General features: G+C 34.7%; 1 protein-coding gene across 1 annotated transcript in view; it reads left to right on the top strand.

The window, feature by feature from the left end:
* LOC123704691 overlaps window positions 1-17,101 on the top strand; it is a 33,994-nt gene that overhangs the window by 3,375 nt on the left and 13,518 nt on the right. Inside the window, exons 2-16 of the mRNA XM_045653115.1 lie at window positions 3,681-3,772; window positions 4,725-4,781; window positions 7,356-7,502; window positions 8,102-8,183; window positions 8,487-8,608; window positions 9,236-9,405; window positions 9,983-10,089; window positions 10,890-10,997; window positions 11,374-11,446; window positions 11,822-12,000; window positions 12,398-12,477; window positions 13,112-13,224; window positions 13,942-14,090; window positions 15,250-15,343; window positions 16,014-16,120. Coding sequence (XP_045509071.1) covers window positions 3,709-3,772; window positions 4,725-4,781; window positions 7,356-7,502; window positions 8,102-8,183; window positions 8,487-8,608; window positions 9,236-9,405; window positions 9,983-10,089; window positions 10,890-10,997; window positions 11,374-11,446; window positions 11,822-12,000; window positions 12,398-12,477; window positions 13,112-13,224; window positions 13,942-14,090; window positions 15,250-15,343; window positions 16,014-16,120 — 1,652 coding nt within the window. The 5' untranslated portion in view covers window positions 3,681-3,708. The remainder of the gene's footprint in view (window positions 1-3,680; window positions 3,773-4,724; window positions 4,782-7,355; window positions 7,503-8,101; window positions 8,184-8,486; window positions 8,609-9,235; window positions 9,406-9,982; window positions 10,090-10,889; window positions 10,998-11,373; window positions 11,447-11,821; window positions 12,001-12,397; window positions 12,478-13,111; window positions 13,225-13,941; window positions 14,091-15,249; window positions 15,344-16,013; window positions 16,121-17,101) is intronic.

Consider the following 17,101-nt stretch of genomic DNA (forward strand, 5'->3'; position numbering starts at 1 on the left):
CACCATTTGCAGTTCGATCCAACTTGAGAGATAGGATAGTTTAAACATGTAGGTACCACGGGCGAAGCCGGGGCGGACCACTAGTAATATTATAAATGAGAAAGTAACTGTCTGTTGACTGCGCTTTCCCGCATAACAACCGATTTTGATGAAATTTGGCACAGACAATCTTTAGACCCTGAGATCTTTCTCACACACATGGCTACATTTTATCAAAACACCACGCGGGCCAATCCGCGGGCGGGAGCAAGTTGTAAATATGTACTAGCTTTCCGCCCGCGGCTTCGCCCGCGGCTTCGCCCGCGTTTTCAAAGAAAAACCCGCATTTCCGGGATTTCCGGGATAAAACCTATCCTATCTCTCAAGTTGGATCGAACTGCACATGGTGTGCGAATTTTATTATAATCGGTTAAGTGGTTTAGGAGTCCATTGAGGACAAACATTGTGACATGAGATTTATATAATATAATTAATTAAAGAAGATATTCGAAAATTCCGTTGCTGACTATTGAGTCGAAATAATTACTCAACTTGATCCTAAAAAACAATGTGAAAATAGATGTTACTCATCAAAATTTTATCCGTATAATTCCCTATGTCACTTTGTATGCTTAAATCTTCAAAACTATGCAACGGATTTTGATTTTTGATGCGTTTTTTTTTAATAGATAGAGTGATTCAAGAGGAATTGGTTTTAGTATATAATTTATTAGGTTTTAGACAAAGCGGGCGAAGCCGGGGCGGTAAGCTAGTCTATTATAAAGCTGAAGAGTTTGTTAGTTTGTTTGAATCTCAGGATGTCAGAAATCTGTTCCGATTTGAAAAAATTCTTTCTGTGTTAGATAGTCCGTTCATCGAGGAAGGCTATAGGCTATATATCATCACGCTAAGACCAACAGGAGCGGAGCCACGCGGGTGAAGACGCGGAGCGCAGCTAGTATAATAATAAAAATGAATCGCAAAGTGTTTTGATATTTGTAAAACTCGAGAACGGCTCGACCAATTCGCCTAATTTTTTTCAATATTTATGTAAAGGTGAGAAAAACACAACAGGAGACAAATCTATTGGAGAGAAAACACGAAAAAGAGGTAATGAGGCAGAGCAACGTCCGCAGGGACAGCTGGTTTCTCATAAATTTTCATTTGACAGTAAATTTAAAATTGCCTTCTGAAAAGGTTGACAGGAAGCTCAGACAGGAAATAATGTTATGACAGACGACTTCGAACATCCGGTTTAAAATAGGCGGGAAATTGCAGTGATTTGTTTTTAATTAAATTGTAGTCCTGTGAAGCGTAGAATGTAATTTCGTGTAATTTAAAATTATTTTTGATTGGATGCTGGTTGTTTACTTTTATATGTGTAAATTCTTTAGTGAATAGATTTTTTTAATTTTATAAAAAACAACAATTTTAACTTAAATAATCAAAGAAAACTAAAAAAAGGTTCTTCTTATTCTGCAGGAAAAAATTTAATAGCCTGTTTCCAACACTTGCTGATAATCTTGATAGCCTGTTTGACGCTTTTTGAGGTTTTGTCATTTTACGTGCTAGCTAAACAGCACGCACTATTAGGTACTTAGTAATCTATGGAAGATCAAACAGCATCCAGAAAGTGAGGAAATAGCCCATAATATAATAATCTATACGATGTGCGACAAATTTAAAAAATTGAAAAACCCCTCTTCGAACGAGATCTTTAAAAACATCTTGTGATATCGACTCTTTAATTGGTAATCTGTGAATCATAAAAATCGACCATCCCCAGCCCTCCCACAAGATAAAAAAAACCATCTTGTCAAAAAATTTCGCGCCGTAACTGCGCGTCATTAGTTTTTTTCTCTTTTTTCATAAGAGGCAAGGGCGAGGGTGCACAGACCAAGAGTGCAATGACTCATGACTCGATTATAGTGCTCGGTGTACACAGCACTGCGCTTTTCAAGTTCGTAATGGTGCGGTTTAAGGTTAATGTACACTGTGTGGAAGGGAAGATGTATAAGTGTATAAGGGGTCATAGTTCATGTACCCATAGTGTTCCCACTACATAATGATACTTATTTAAAGTTATATTGTGTGATAGAGAAGTTTTGCAACATTGTTATTGAGTATGAATATAATTGTAAACGAGTATATTATCACTAGGTACATAGTATAAAACAAAGTTTCTCTGTCCCTATGTCCTTTTGTATGTTGCGCGCGTTGTATGCGCGTGTCTGAATAGCATCACAATTTTGCGGTTTGAAACCGCGCGATTCGTAAACGCACGATTCCCGCATGTCTGAACGCAGGCTAACTATGGTTTACCCTTTAGGTGCCTGAAAAAAGAAAACACTGCTTTATGTGGTATTATTTTCCATCCCACGAGAAGGGAGTGTCTTTATACCAAATACAGACAGTTTCTAAAAATCACCATTGTTTTCATATCCGAGTATGTATGTACCTCTATTTTACAATGTTTAAAAGAGGCATTTGCAAAAACTGTAAAAAAATGCATCAAAGAGTAAAAAAATGTGTATTTCATTCGTAGATTTTCTTTGATTTATAAAACACGATTTCGAAACATAAAAATGTAACATTGTTTGTATTAAAATAATAATTTCATACTGTAAAGAGATATTATTTTGTTCTGTCCCCTTGTCATCATTGTTATTAGCTTACGCCTGCGGCTTTTCTCTTATTATCGCGTCTAATTTTCCTCCCCTATTTCTTTTGATGACAAAATGTAGCCAATTTCACATTCCAATTAATGTTTGTTTGTTTATTGTGTATACAGGACGATAAACAACTATTTAGTTTTTCGACGTATTTGGCCAGAATTATAAGCTTGTTTACCTAAAATTTGTAATGTTATTAATAGACATCGGATTATATGCACTAATAAAATGCCAAAATATGCATGCAAATATGCACTAAAAAAGGCCGAAATATGCACTAAAAACGGCCGATATGCCTAAAATATGCACAATACAAAATCAAAAAACAGCGAAGTTTTCTTAAAATTAAGTATAGTTTTTGTGGCAATATACAATTAAGCTTTTTTAGCAAATTTTCGAGCGCAAATTTGTGACGTTTTTCACCCGCGAGCCCAGTGTTGCCACCTTTCGGGGTAAATCTAGGCCTTTTTTGGAATTCAACCCGTGTTTAAGTTTTTAGCCCCAAAAGGGTAATCTAGCCCCATTTTCAATGGCTCATAATTTACTTAAATGGAGCCCATTTCGTAATTTTTTGCCATTTTACCATGCCAAAGTAGTGTTTGTTTACTCGCTGAGCGTTCTGATTGGCTAATAAAGGTTTGTCAACCAATTAAAACTCCCGCTACTTAACGAAATATGCACGATTGGAGGAAATAGGCTAAAATATGCACTAACGGCGTAATTAGAGTGTTATATGCATTTGCATATGCAAACATGCAAATGCATATAATCCGATGTCTAGTTATTAATGTTAATAGTGTTATTAAATTTTGTATAAATTGTAATGTTTTCAAATTAATAATGATCAAACTTCAAAGGCCATTGTATCGCGCTTTAGAAAACTCTGCCAGCTGCCTAATACAAGCGTAGGCAGAGTTTTGCTGTGGACAATTTTTATTTAATAATACCCACATAGTAACATTATTTTAAAATATTTCTTACTCGTATAAATAAGTGTATTTTATTTGCCTTTCTTTGATATTGTTACAGGTATTTTTCGTTATGCCGTGGGCCTGAAATGGACGGTATACAAATGGAACCAATCGGAAAATATAAGGCCGATAGGAACGGGTCAGCTAAAGGTAAGCAAATTCCACCTCAAAAGCCTTCTTCCACCTAAAAACCGGCAATACGTTCCCTAATGTTGTGAACTGTCATGGGCGGCGACAATCACCTACCATCAAGTGGGTCGCCTGCTCCATTGCCGGGGTTGCAATAAAAAAAAAAAAAAATTATTACTACCCACATATTCATAAAAAGTAGTGAAAACTTATAAATCTTAATTTCCGGGAAACTTAATTTAGGTACTTACTTTTAGTATTTATTATAATAACTAGCTTCCGCCCGCGACTCCGTCCGCGCGGAAAAATTAAGATTACTTTTTTTCTACGTATTTTTCCGGGATAAAAAGTATCCTATTTTATGCCCAGGATAATAAGGTATAATTATACCAAGTTTCATCGCAATCGAACCGTTAGTTTTCACGTAATGCCTTCACATACAGACAGACAGACAGACAAAAAAATTTTTAATCACATATTTGGGTTTGGTATCGATCCAGGAACACCCCCTGCTATTTATTTTTTCAATATTTTCAATGTACAGAATTGACCCTTCTACAGATTTATTATATGTATAGATTTGAAAATGCTTTTGGAAAGTTCGTAGGTAGTTCAAAAAATGTCTACCTATTCGTTAATATTCTATTACCTACATGGGTTTCTTTTCATGAAAGTAGACGGAACAAAGCGGAAGATGAATATCGAATGCTAGTTTTATATTATGAGTGTCTTAATGAGTGTTATTAAAATCAATAATTTTAATGGATGAATTTCGATAAAATGATAGATGATAACTTGATAGCATTATGTATGTAAAATATTATCAAGAAATGATTGCAATACATGAAGTTTCATCATAATTTGTTTAGCTGTTTTGTAAGGACGTAACAATACACATAGATTTACAAATTATTGTTAATAAGTTGTTAGCAAGTTGTTAGTATATATTGTTAACACGTTGCTATGGTTACAGCAGCGGCCTGGAGAAACATGGTGGACCAAGATCTTGACGATGTAGCTTTTTTAGCGGGTAAGTTAATTTTTTTTTTAATTATATTTTTATTGAGAGTTGAAGAATAGCATACAAATAGTATTTTTGAATAACTATACTTCAGAATGAATTGTTGCAAGTGTATAAAACTTAAAAATTATATTGTAATTATTTAAAAGTTTTTAAATCAGGTATTCCTATAGTTCTTGTATAGGAATAACTGTTCCAACCAAATCCGTCCAGTACATAGTTACTAGTTATTCTAAGTATTATTCTGTGCCAGTACACACATACTTACATACCTACATACATTCTCATAAACATTCACGTTTGTTATAAATATTATTGTATTGCTTATTAAGACTTTAGACTCAGTTTAGTTTAGAAACTATAGATAGTTTTAATATATTTTAATTTAATAAATACATGAAATATCTACATACACCTATTGTTAGTTGAAAAAAAAAAGATATATTACTTACGGTAGCGTTTAGCTACTATTATGTATTCTGTGCTTACGGTATGTAAGTATACTACTTGTCACGTCAAGTAGTGTCACTCGAAACTTGACATATTTTACGTGACATCAACGCCATTTTCCAGAATTCCTTGAATCGAAATGAACTTTCCAGAAAAAAAAAACACTTTTGTTAAGATGAAAGATGATTTCGTCTCGTTTCGATATTATTACATACTAGCTTTCCGTCCGCGGCTTCGCCCGCTTTGTCTCAAACCTAATAGTAAAGATTTAAGCATACAAAGGGACATAGGGTCAGAGAAAGCGACTTTGTTTTATACTATGTACTTAGTGATATTATGTTGTTGTGAACTAAGTAACTATACGAGCAGTAAATAATAATTTCAACAATCATACCTATCACAAAATAGCTGTTCCGACGAGAAAGAACGACAAACGTGGGATTTTAAAACTATCCTATGTCCTGTCTCAGATCTCAAGCTATCTCTGTATCTACCAAATTTCATCCAAATCGGTTCAGTGGTTGAGGCGTGAAGAAGAGACAGACAGCTGACAGAGTTACTTTCGGATTCATAATAGAATAATCATTATATTAAGGACTAGCGGTCCGCCTCGGCTTCGCCCGTGGTTACGTTTTCTCTACATAAGAACCATCCTCGTACTTCAAGGAATAAGTATAATAAAAAAAAAATATCGAAATCGGTTCAGCCGTTCTCGAGTTATGCGCTATTTTGCGATTCATTTTTATGTACAAGATTATAACAATGTCAAAGTTAATATTTTTACATCGATTCATTTAGGCAGTGAACACACTAGGCTCACATCTCAATGGCCCTTATAGTTCTTGAAAGGTTCTTGACATAATTTCTGTCTCTATAAACCCTTAACAAAGGAAAAGCTTACGTTGGGAAATGTTGATTTTAGTTTTTATGGCATTAGTATTAGTTCTATTCTATATAAATAAAGTTGAAGAGTATGTTTGTTTGCACGCGCTAATCTCACCAACAAATGGGTCGAATTGAAAGATTGTTTTTGTATTCAAGTCCTAGCCCAAAACACAAATAATATTTAGTCGATATCATAATAATATTATAATCTACTAGATTTGAGCCTGCGGCTTCGTCCGCATTTACAAAGAAAAACCCGCATAGTTCCCGTTTCCGAATTCCGTGGGATTTCCGGGATAAAACCTATCCTATGTGTTAATACATGTTACCCTCTATATGTGAGCTAAATTTCATTGTAATCGGTTCTATAATTTGCGTGAAAGAGTAACAAACGCACACACACACATCCTCACAAACTTTCGCATTTATAATATTAGTAGGATACTTCTATACTTTTACTTAATATTATAAAGCTGAAGATATATTTTGTTTGAACGCGCTAATCTCAGGAACTTCTGATCCGATTTTAAAAATTCTATATTATATCATCACGCTAAGATCAACAGGTGCGGAGCACTGCGGGTAAAACCAAAATAATATAAATGGGAATGTTTTGACGGGAATTATCCTTTATCATAAATATGACAGACACACAAACACATGTATATTTCTCTCTTTGAAGTGAAGCACTCAAAAGTGTAAGTGTCAAGTAAGTACAATCCTTTGACTTAAGTTACAGTGTCTCGCACGTAAGTTTAAGTGAGAATCAAGTGTGAATTATGCACTTAAACTCAGCACGCTTTGAGCAGAGTTGCAAGTATTATTATGCTGTTGGTAATTCCTGTTAATTCTTTTTGTATCTGTGAATATAGAAAATAATAGAGATGTTTAATACTTCGAAAAAATACTGGTAATTATTTTGTTCATACAGTTGTCAGTGAATTTAATCTATCTCAATTCTATACTAATATTATAATGCTGAATAGTTTACTTGTTTGTTACTGGTCCGATTTGAAAAATTCTTTCGGTGTTAGATAGCCCATTTATCGAGGAAGGCTATAAAATATCATCACACTAAGACCATCAGGAGGTGAGCCACGCGGGTGAAACCGCGCGGCGCGGCTAGTGGATAATGAATTATAATATCTAATTTTGTCAATTTTTGTTTACTTTAAAACACAGTCTGTAAAAAAAAAGATTCAACACTATATTTTACGCTACTATTTTACGTATTTTCTATCTTTACAGACACAGACAAGGCCCGGGAGGCCCGGGAGCTGGGCGACACACCAGTGGCTGTGTGCTCACAGCGCAGGGCGCTCTGTCTAGCGGGACTAGTATTCTCTGCTATGTTCGCTACGGCGTTACTAGTCGTGTATGCTACACCGCAGGCTGGTAAGTTGGGACATAAGGCCCTAGCGGTCATAGGGCCCGACATAAATTTTGGAAAATCTGGCAGGACTGTGTGATCTCTGTTATGATCGCTACAGCACTACTAGTCGTGTATGCTACACCGCAGGCTGGTAAGTTGGGACATAAGGCCCTAGCGGTCATAGGGCCCGACATAAATTTTGGAAAATCTGGCAGGGCCTTATTATTCGCTGTGTTCGCTGCGGCACTACTAGTCGTGTAAGCTACACCGCAGGCCGGTGAGTTGGGACTTGGCTCTAGCGGTCATATTTTATTTATAACATATTTTCCTATTTTTTGTGGAAATATTATGTTTTAAAAGACTTCTAGTAAAGAAAAAAATAGGTTGTACGACGAATTAATCGTCTCTTTGTCGTACCGAGAAGATATAAATATTTGCATTATTTAAATAATAAGCATTTTACCATATTTATACTAATTATAATCGATAATAGGACAATTCTTTTTAATATACCTACTCTTTCGTAAATTACTTTACTACATACTTAGGTGAAAAGATTAAAATTAGACGAAAAATCAAACGCAACTAGATATAATATATTCGACTTTCTTCCTATATACAGAGTGTCCTTGTTCGAGTGAAAACGTGCTTCTTCCTGGACAAACACCTACAGAGGCGGATGAAAATTCCACTGTTGCTAATAAGTGAGTATAACTCAAACTCATATTCATACTTTAACTCAACCTCTACACACTCTCTCTCCTGTTTCATCACTTGCTTATAATATCTCTGATGGGTTTTTTGACACATTTTTTTCGGAAGCTTTCACACACATTGTAAGCTAATCGAAACATACATAATATTAATCAGCAACGATCTCAAGGCGCTGAAGTGAACTTGCGGGCGTATCAACTGATTTCGTACTTGAAAGCGATTAATGAGTTCGGTTTATTAATACGGGATACACGTACGTTTCATTAAAAAAATATAGTTTTTTTTTCTTCCAGAGAACGTATAGCGACAAACGGTATGGTATTTCCATGGAGAGGTGCTAGATTGCCAACATTTATCATACCGAAGCATTATAGCCTATGGTTACACCCTAACTTAACTACTGGCGAAATGAGAGGTAAGTTAATCACTACATAGTATAAAACAAAGTAGCTATCTTAAATCTTTAAAATTACGCAACGGATTTTGATGCGATTTTCTTTAATAGATAGAGTTATTTATTTTCTTCTCTAGCTTCGCCCAGTCGCGGCCGGCTATTACCGCTTCGCTAATATAAGCATTTTGTCTATGAAAACATAATCTTAAACGATAGCTCACGTTCACGTAGGTTGCCTGTTAAGGGTGTACACATAGTTTTAAGAATTCATCTATTTAAAAAAAATGGGTCTAGAATTTTAAAAGCATTTTTAACGTACTCAGAGTATGCAAAACTATAACCTCCTTTGAGTTTAGTTTACCGACGGTGGGATACCCTGTATAGTCACCTTGACAATGATCACGACCGTGAACGTGATCACCATTTTAACAGCGTCCGTGATCACGACAATTACCGTTACCATTACCAACCAACCAACCATTACCGTGATTTTAATTTTAAATTGCATCGAATTTTAATGATTTTTTATGAATATACAAATTACCGATTATCATGTAGGATGTTGGAAAAAAGTCATTTATATGCTTTAAAATTTTAAAGCATATAAATGACTTTTTTCCAACATCAATAATTAAAATGTTATTTCAGGGGAAGTATCAATAGATTTCAAAGTGGATCGCGATACGACGTTCGTAGTACTAAATATAAGGGACATGAATGTGACTGAAAGGGCCCTATTTAAGTCAGGGACGATTGGCCCTAAAATAGTCAAGGCGTTGGACTTTCCGCCGGCTGAACAGACTTATATTGAGTTTAAGGTTAGTGATAGATTATTTTCAATCGCCTTGAACAACAGGACGAGTTTCTCAATTCGACTGTGTATTTTTTGTGTTTGTTAATCCAGAGCTTTCGACTGGGTAGAACGATTTTGATGTTTATTTTTATTTGAAAGCTAATTCCCTTCCCTTTAATTTCTGTATGAACTAAATTCTTTGAACAATGTGCATAAGTTTTACAAGTAAATCAAATTATAAGAAATAAGTCAATACTATGAGTTACAAAATATGAGTCATGTGACATGAGTTATATAACTTAAAAATATGAGTTTAAAAACTATGTCTTATTATTTTAAACAATACAATTTAACATGAGTTATGAGGTATGACTTATTAATTTAATTATCCCTACTATAATATTATAAATGCGAAAGTAACTCTGTCTGTCAGTCTGTTATGCTTTCTCGCTTAAACCTCTCAACCGATTTTGATGAAATTTGGCACAGACAATCTTTAGACCCTGAGAAAGAACATAGGCTAACCTTTTATTGCGAAATATGTACCACGGGCGAAGCCGGGGCGGACCGCTAGTAATATTATGAAAATGATTAATTTTCAGGATAAATTGCGACGAAAATATAACTATACTCTGAGTCTTCGGTTTATAACAAAATTGGATAGAAGTGATAAACTGCGCGGATTCTTCTTGACTGGTACACAAAGACAGTAAGTATTTTTTTGTAAGTATATTCAAAGTTTTTTTCGTAATGAGAAATATCATTTTTAATAGAAATAATTGGACGTAATTGATCTATGTTGTAACATAAAAAAATGAGATTTCTATAATTCTATTCACTGAGCTCGTTTAAATAATATTTTGGTTTCCGGTTGTGTTTGAAAACTTACCATTTATTTTTTTCAAAAACATAATTTTCTGTAGTAAAAAAATGGATAATAATTTATCATATTTTGTAAAAACTTATTCATTTTACAGATTTTTTGTTATCATTCAATATGCATTAAAAATTATTTGTTCAAAAGAATATTCACTAAAAAATAAAAAAATAAAAATATATTTGTTTCCAGTCGTTGTGCGATATCTCGTCTCTGGCTGACCCACGCACGTTCCGTGTACCCATCCTTTAAAAGTTACTCTATGGTTCCGTGTTCCCATGTTTTGATGAACCGTACTTATGGGCTACTTTTAAACTAATTTTATCAAGACATTTAGATTTTTTATTGTTGTTCATTCAATATCTAATAAAAAAACGTGTGTGCCAGCACACGTGTCAGAAGTGAAACTTTTTTGGCAAGATTCAAAGATACCAAAATCGTTGCCTTCCTCTATGACGTGACGGTATTGCCATGACGCGACCTTGCAATATTACTCACAACGCGCCTCAAGAAGTTTCACTTCAAAAAATAAATAATATTTTGAACGTTTTTTGTTGCTTTTTTTGTTATAGCTGATGAAAAAATCATCAAATTTTTGAAAAAATAACAAAAAAAAAATTATTTGTTTTCAGTCGATGTGCTATATCTCGTCTCTGGCTGACCCACGCTCGTTCCGTGTTCCCGTGTTTTGATGAACCGTATTTACGGGCTACTTTTAAATTAACTATTGTTAGGGATAGGTAAGTTTATTTATTTGTTAAAATAAGTGTAGAAAAAATAAAAAACACGCCAAATTCACGAAATGACTAACTATTATGTTTGAATTAAATCTGTCCGTTTAAAGTGGGTCAAAATCGAGTCTAAAGAGGCGGTTACATACAAATATAGAGGAAAAATAAGCGTTAATACTAAAGTTTCTGTTAAATGTATGTTTGTTACTCTTTCACGAAAAAACTACTGGACGGATTTCGATAATACTTGGCGGTGATGTAGCTTTAATGTACCAGAATAACGCATGAAATAATCGATTTTTAAATGTAAAAGGAACTGTCATTTTAAATATCTATGTGTAAAAAATGCTTATAAATATTTCATTTTGTTTTTTATATTTTTCAGATTTCACGTTTCTCTAACAAATATGCCAATAGTTGCTACAGAAGAAGCAGGATTCTATTTGGGCCATAGACTTGTAAGTAATTTGTCATTTTTGCGAAAATTATCACTAAAAAATATCATATCTCTTTACATTCCTCAAGCCTTCGTTATTTCCAAGCATATTTTAACAATTTTACAAATAAATATGCGATTTTTTCAAAAAATGTTTAGCATTTTTCCTTTTTTTGCTACAAGATGAATTCGCGACATTTTTTTTCGGTTTTCCATGATATACAAATACCTACAAAATATCATATTACTTCATACTCTACAAACCGGGAATACCTTCCAACGTATTTTGACAATTAACCAAAAAAAAGCAATTAACCAAAAAAGCGTTTTCCCCCTTTTCCTGTTATAAGGAGAATTCGAGATAGATTTTTTTGCATTTTTTGTTGTTTTTTCGTAGTTACAAGACGAATTCGCGACAACCCCTCCCATGTCACCGCACATGATTGCGCTCACCGTGTGTCGGTTACAACGACGCGCTATACAAGTTGATACTGTGGCTACGCCTGAGCCTGATGTTGAGGAAACCCCGGAGATTAGCTTGTATAGCGATAGGCAGAGCGTGCTGGATGAGGGAGGGTGAGTTTTTTTGTTATATGTAGTAATTTTTTGCGATTTTTGTCTAGTGAACACACAGATACGATTTACACGCTGAAAAAGAAGAAATTATCACCGTACAAATTGGCGGCTTTATCGTTTCGAAGCGATTTGATACTTAAATTCTGAGTTGACAATTCTGCTAGGCCGGTTGCAGAGTTTCACCGACCATCAGTGCGTACGTCAGTCGCGATTGTCATATGTATGGAAATTCATAAAACCGTTCATAGCTAGACCGACCATACGCACGCGTATTTTGCTACGCACTGCGTACGAGGACCGTCGGTCAAATGAACACGTTCAGTGCTGCTCATTTACAGTTTATTATGTAAATAATAATAGGATTTCTAAACTTATAAGATTAATTCTCTACTTTCAGACCACTTCTAGAATGGGTGCAAAAAACAATACAGTTGTATGCCTATGAACTAAATACATCGTACCCTCTACCGAAGTTCGGTAAGTTATCCTTGTGTTAATATAGAAATGAAATGAAAATTTTGTTTTTTTTTTCTTAGAAGTGTTGATTTTTTTCTTAGTTACGTGTTGGAGCGGAAATTTATATTTTAATCTGTTGAGTCTGTATCTGGGTCTTACCTTTCTATGAGGATATTGATTTATATTTTTTGAAAATTTTTAATTGTCGAATATTATCAATATTTAATATAATTTCGCTGCATTATTACTTATTCCTAATTATACAAACAAACAAACAAAAATACTTTATTTTGCACCAGGACATAAAAATTACAAAAGCAAATATATAAAAGAGAGAGACACAGTTGAGCACAACAGGCGGTCTTATCGCTAAGACAGCGATCTCTTCCAGACAACCTGGAAGAGATCGCTGTCTTAGCTACCTAATTATAATTTGTTTTATAACATCTTATTAAGGGCCTATTTTTCAATCCTTGGTTAAAATTAATCCGTCCAATAAAGTATTACACGAACATTTTAAAATGTCACCTGTAAACTGTCAAATACGGACAATTAGAATACATTTTTGAAATGGTAGTTTAATACGTTATTCGATGAATAAGTTTTAACCAAGGATTGAAAAATCAGCCCTTAAACTCATAACATTTTGTTTCAGATATAGTAGTAATAGAGAGTAACAGCCCATACTCTGAAGGTTGGGGACTCATCACCTTATCGCCCGTCACACTTAGCGACACTAAGACTATCGCCAGGCTGTTGGCTCAACAGGTATGGAGATAATATTTTAGCTAGCTGTCCCGGCGAACTATGTACCGCCCTGTCAATGAATGTCGTGTTACCTTTTAGCTGAACTAATTTAGGCTTTGATGAATGTAATACAATGATACAAAATAAATATTTACATGGATTGATATGTAATAGTATTTTAATTTATTACTTCAAACACGTCTCAGAGAAAAATGATTGAATTTTAATAAGTTGTGCAGCATGGATTAACACTTTTCATTCTTTAACTGTTTACCACGCCATCGTTTCGTTTCACTTTAGTTGTGATAATAATTCTACCACTATCATTGGGCGATCGACAGTATATATATGTGTGGATGGTGTAAATAAAAAGCCAAAATCGCCCAATCGATTTATTTCCCAGACACCGGTTACATATCAAAAATACATTTCAACAATCCTCCATTACAATCACATCGTACAAAAAAAAAAACACACAGTCAAGTCATAGACAACCAAAAATCTACAGTCTACAGATAACATATCCACAGATTAAATAATAGAAAAACACAGACTAAAAATAAAACTAGTAATCATGAAATAAATCTTAATATTTTATCCTATTCCCACATATATAGTATAGTATACATACAGTGGGTAACCATCGTTGCCTGTGATGGTCTCTGCCATCAATTTTCGTGGATACCTTCCGCCTAACACCCCTTAAGTAGATTTTATTATTAATTTACACACTTGTAGTGGTTCGGTGGGCTAGTATCCCCCCGCTGGTGGTCTGCCCAGTGGCTACTGGAAGCTCTCACAGCAGTGCTTCAAGAACGAGCACCATTGGGACCCACTGAGAGACGGGATGATGCTTTACTGTTGGACCATGTGTTGCCGGCGTTAGCGTGAGTATATAGGACACTACACAAATATAAACAGAACATGTACATCATCGTTTCAAATATGCAACATTATTGGAAAAATTAAATTTATATGCTTTCAAAATAACATAAATAACAAATCATTCCAATATTTCACATCTAGTCATCATGTTATAATTACACAAAACATTCCAACATTAAACATCTTGTTCCAATTACACAAAACATTCCAACATTAAACATCTTGTTCCAATTACACAAAACATTCCAACATTAAACATCGTGTTCCAATTACACAAAACATTCCAACATTAACATCTTGTTCCAATTACACAAAACATTCCAACATTAAACATCTTGTTCCAATTACACAAAACATTCCAACATTAAACATCTTGTTCCAATTACACAAAACATTCCAACTTTTTACATCAAATCATCTTGTTACAATTAAACCAAACGTTCCAACATTTCAATACACGCTAACTATCTAGTTCTAAATTAAAAACAATATTTCAACATTCCACAACACGCTAGCTAATTTGAAATCTAACAAAACATTCCAACATTTCAATTCACGTTATATTGTTTCGAATTGTTGAATTTGAACAAAACTAGTGAGAGAATTCAAAATTAGGTTTTCCTATTATCTATTGCTGTCGCGCTATCCCTCGTAGAGCGCGACAGGGACAACTGCAGCTCGGGCCGAAAATGCCTAGGAAAATTACGCTATTCGACGTTCCGTAGTTTCCTTCCCCAATACTGGGCCGATTTAATTACTTTTTTCATAATTAGTAAACAAAAGTATAGGCTATGTTCCTACGTTTTGCTTTTTTTTAATATAATGTTCAAAAATTAGTTTTATGGAAGACGGAACATAACGGAAAATCTGTCCTATTTCTTACGTTTTGAAAGATTCATATCTTTTTTAATAATTAAGATAAGACAGAAAGGAACGCATAGTTCCCGTTCCCGTGGGATTTCCGGGATAAAACCTATCCTATGTGTTAACCCAAGTTACCCTCTATATGTGTGCTTAATTTCATTGTAATCGGTTCAGTAGTATTTGCGTGAAAGAGTAACAAACACACACACATCCTCACAAACTTTCGCTTTTATAATATTAGTAGGAAGTAGGATTACTTAGATAATTAGATAATACTTATTTTATTCATTTAAACAGTTTAGATTCGAGCACATCAGTACGTGCAGTAGCTTCCCCGAGACTCGAAAGAGCGGATATAGAAGGTGCTACAGACGAATTGTCTTTACATAAGGTATGTAGCTGGTAAATTAATTTATTTGTTTATATTATTGAAGTGAAACTTCTTTATCGGGGTTGGAAAAAAATTTAGTGTAACGTTTTTTCGTTACGTGTGACATTTTTCCGTTACGCGCCATCTTTTTCTTATCCCTACCACGCGTGATTTGACGTATTTCTGTAAAGTTGCATAATATAGTAAATTATTTTTTGAAAAATAAGGTCATAAAGAAGTTTCACTTCTTACGTGTGTACACGCACAAATTTTTTTGTTATTAAATTTAGTGAGTAATTTGTTATTTCAAGTGCTGTTAGTTCATATATTGTAAGTCATTGTAACTTACAAATTTGTAACTGACGTCAGTTTTTACATTTTTTATTCTGTAAAAAATCATATTTATAACGCACTAGTGGTCCACCCCGGCTTCGCCCGTGGTACATGTTTCGCAATAAAAGGTAGCCTATGTCCTTTCTCGGGTATCAAAATATCTCCAAACTAAATTTCATGAAAATTGGTTCAGTAGTTTAGGCGTGATTGAGTAACAGACAGACAGACAGAGTTACTTTCGCATTTATAATACTTATTAGTATGGATTTGAATGATCTTTTTAGGATATTTCTTCTTCTTCTTATTATTTTTTTTGATTTTTAACGCTTCACTGCTTAAAAAAAAACTTTAAACATAGGGAGCAGCAATCGTAAGCATGGCGATAGAAGCAGCCGGTGAAGCAGCCGGGCGGGCTGCTCTAGCGCGGTTGTTGCGGGATCATCGCACTGCTAGCGCTGATGCACGGTAAGTGGGGGGAAAGGGGGCGAAATCTAAAAAATATATCTATATACTAATACTAGCTTACCGCCCGCGGCTTCGCCCGCTTTCTCTAAGATTTGAGATTTAAACTATCCTATCTCTCAAGTTGGATCGAACTGCACATGGTGTGCGAATTTTATTATAATCGGTTAAGTGGTTTAGGAGTCCATTGAGGACAAACATTGTGACACGAGATTTATATATATTAAGATTATAAAGCTTAAGAGTTTGTTCGTTTGAACGCGCTAATCTCGCAACATTTATTTTTGTGCTATTTGTACTTCTGGGGTTGGTCTTGTGGTTATAGTTCTACCACAGAATACATATACGTAGCTAAACGCTACAGAACGGACACTCTCCGCCTCCCGCCAAAATTAAACACTTACCTCACCCCGCACGATCAGACATGTTATGGTACCCATTTCCCCGCAAGGACGATACCAACGACGTCTTTAGACGAAACGCAACGAAGATTGACAACATTAATCAAATTGACTTAAAGCAATTTTATTATTTTGGATTTGTGATTATCGTTTTTCGTAGAAAATGGTTAAATATTGTGCTGTTTACGGATGTATTTCATCAGAAAAACGCGAATTTTTTTTTACGCTAGTCACAAATGTGCCAACCATAAAGCGTTAACACACACATTTGCAGTCTCTACAGTGTGACTGTCAAAACAATCATTTTGTATGGAGTGTCCGGGGTGTGGTTCTACATTATTAGCGATAGCAGTTTTCGTTAGCGTTATTCTATTCGTCTGCTATTTGTCTCGGCTTGCACGAAAGAAGGCTCTCGCTGTATGTGTGAAGTCCCATGTCCCCAAGTGGGGTAAGGGGCAAATGCATTATACATCTGTTTCACTGATCAATTTGCTTTAGGGACAAGTAGGTGATCAGCTTTCTGGATCCTACCAGACCGAGACATTTTTTTCTTCGTCTTTACCGGGACTCGAACCCAGGACTC

The sequence above is a fragment of the Colias croceus genome, chromosome 30, assembly GCF_905220415.1.
Source record: "Colias croceus chromosome 30, ilColCroc2.1".
Lineage (NCBI taxonomy): Eukaryota > Metazoa > Arthropoda > Insecta > Lepidoptera > Pieridae > Colias > Colias croceus.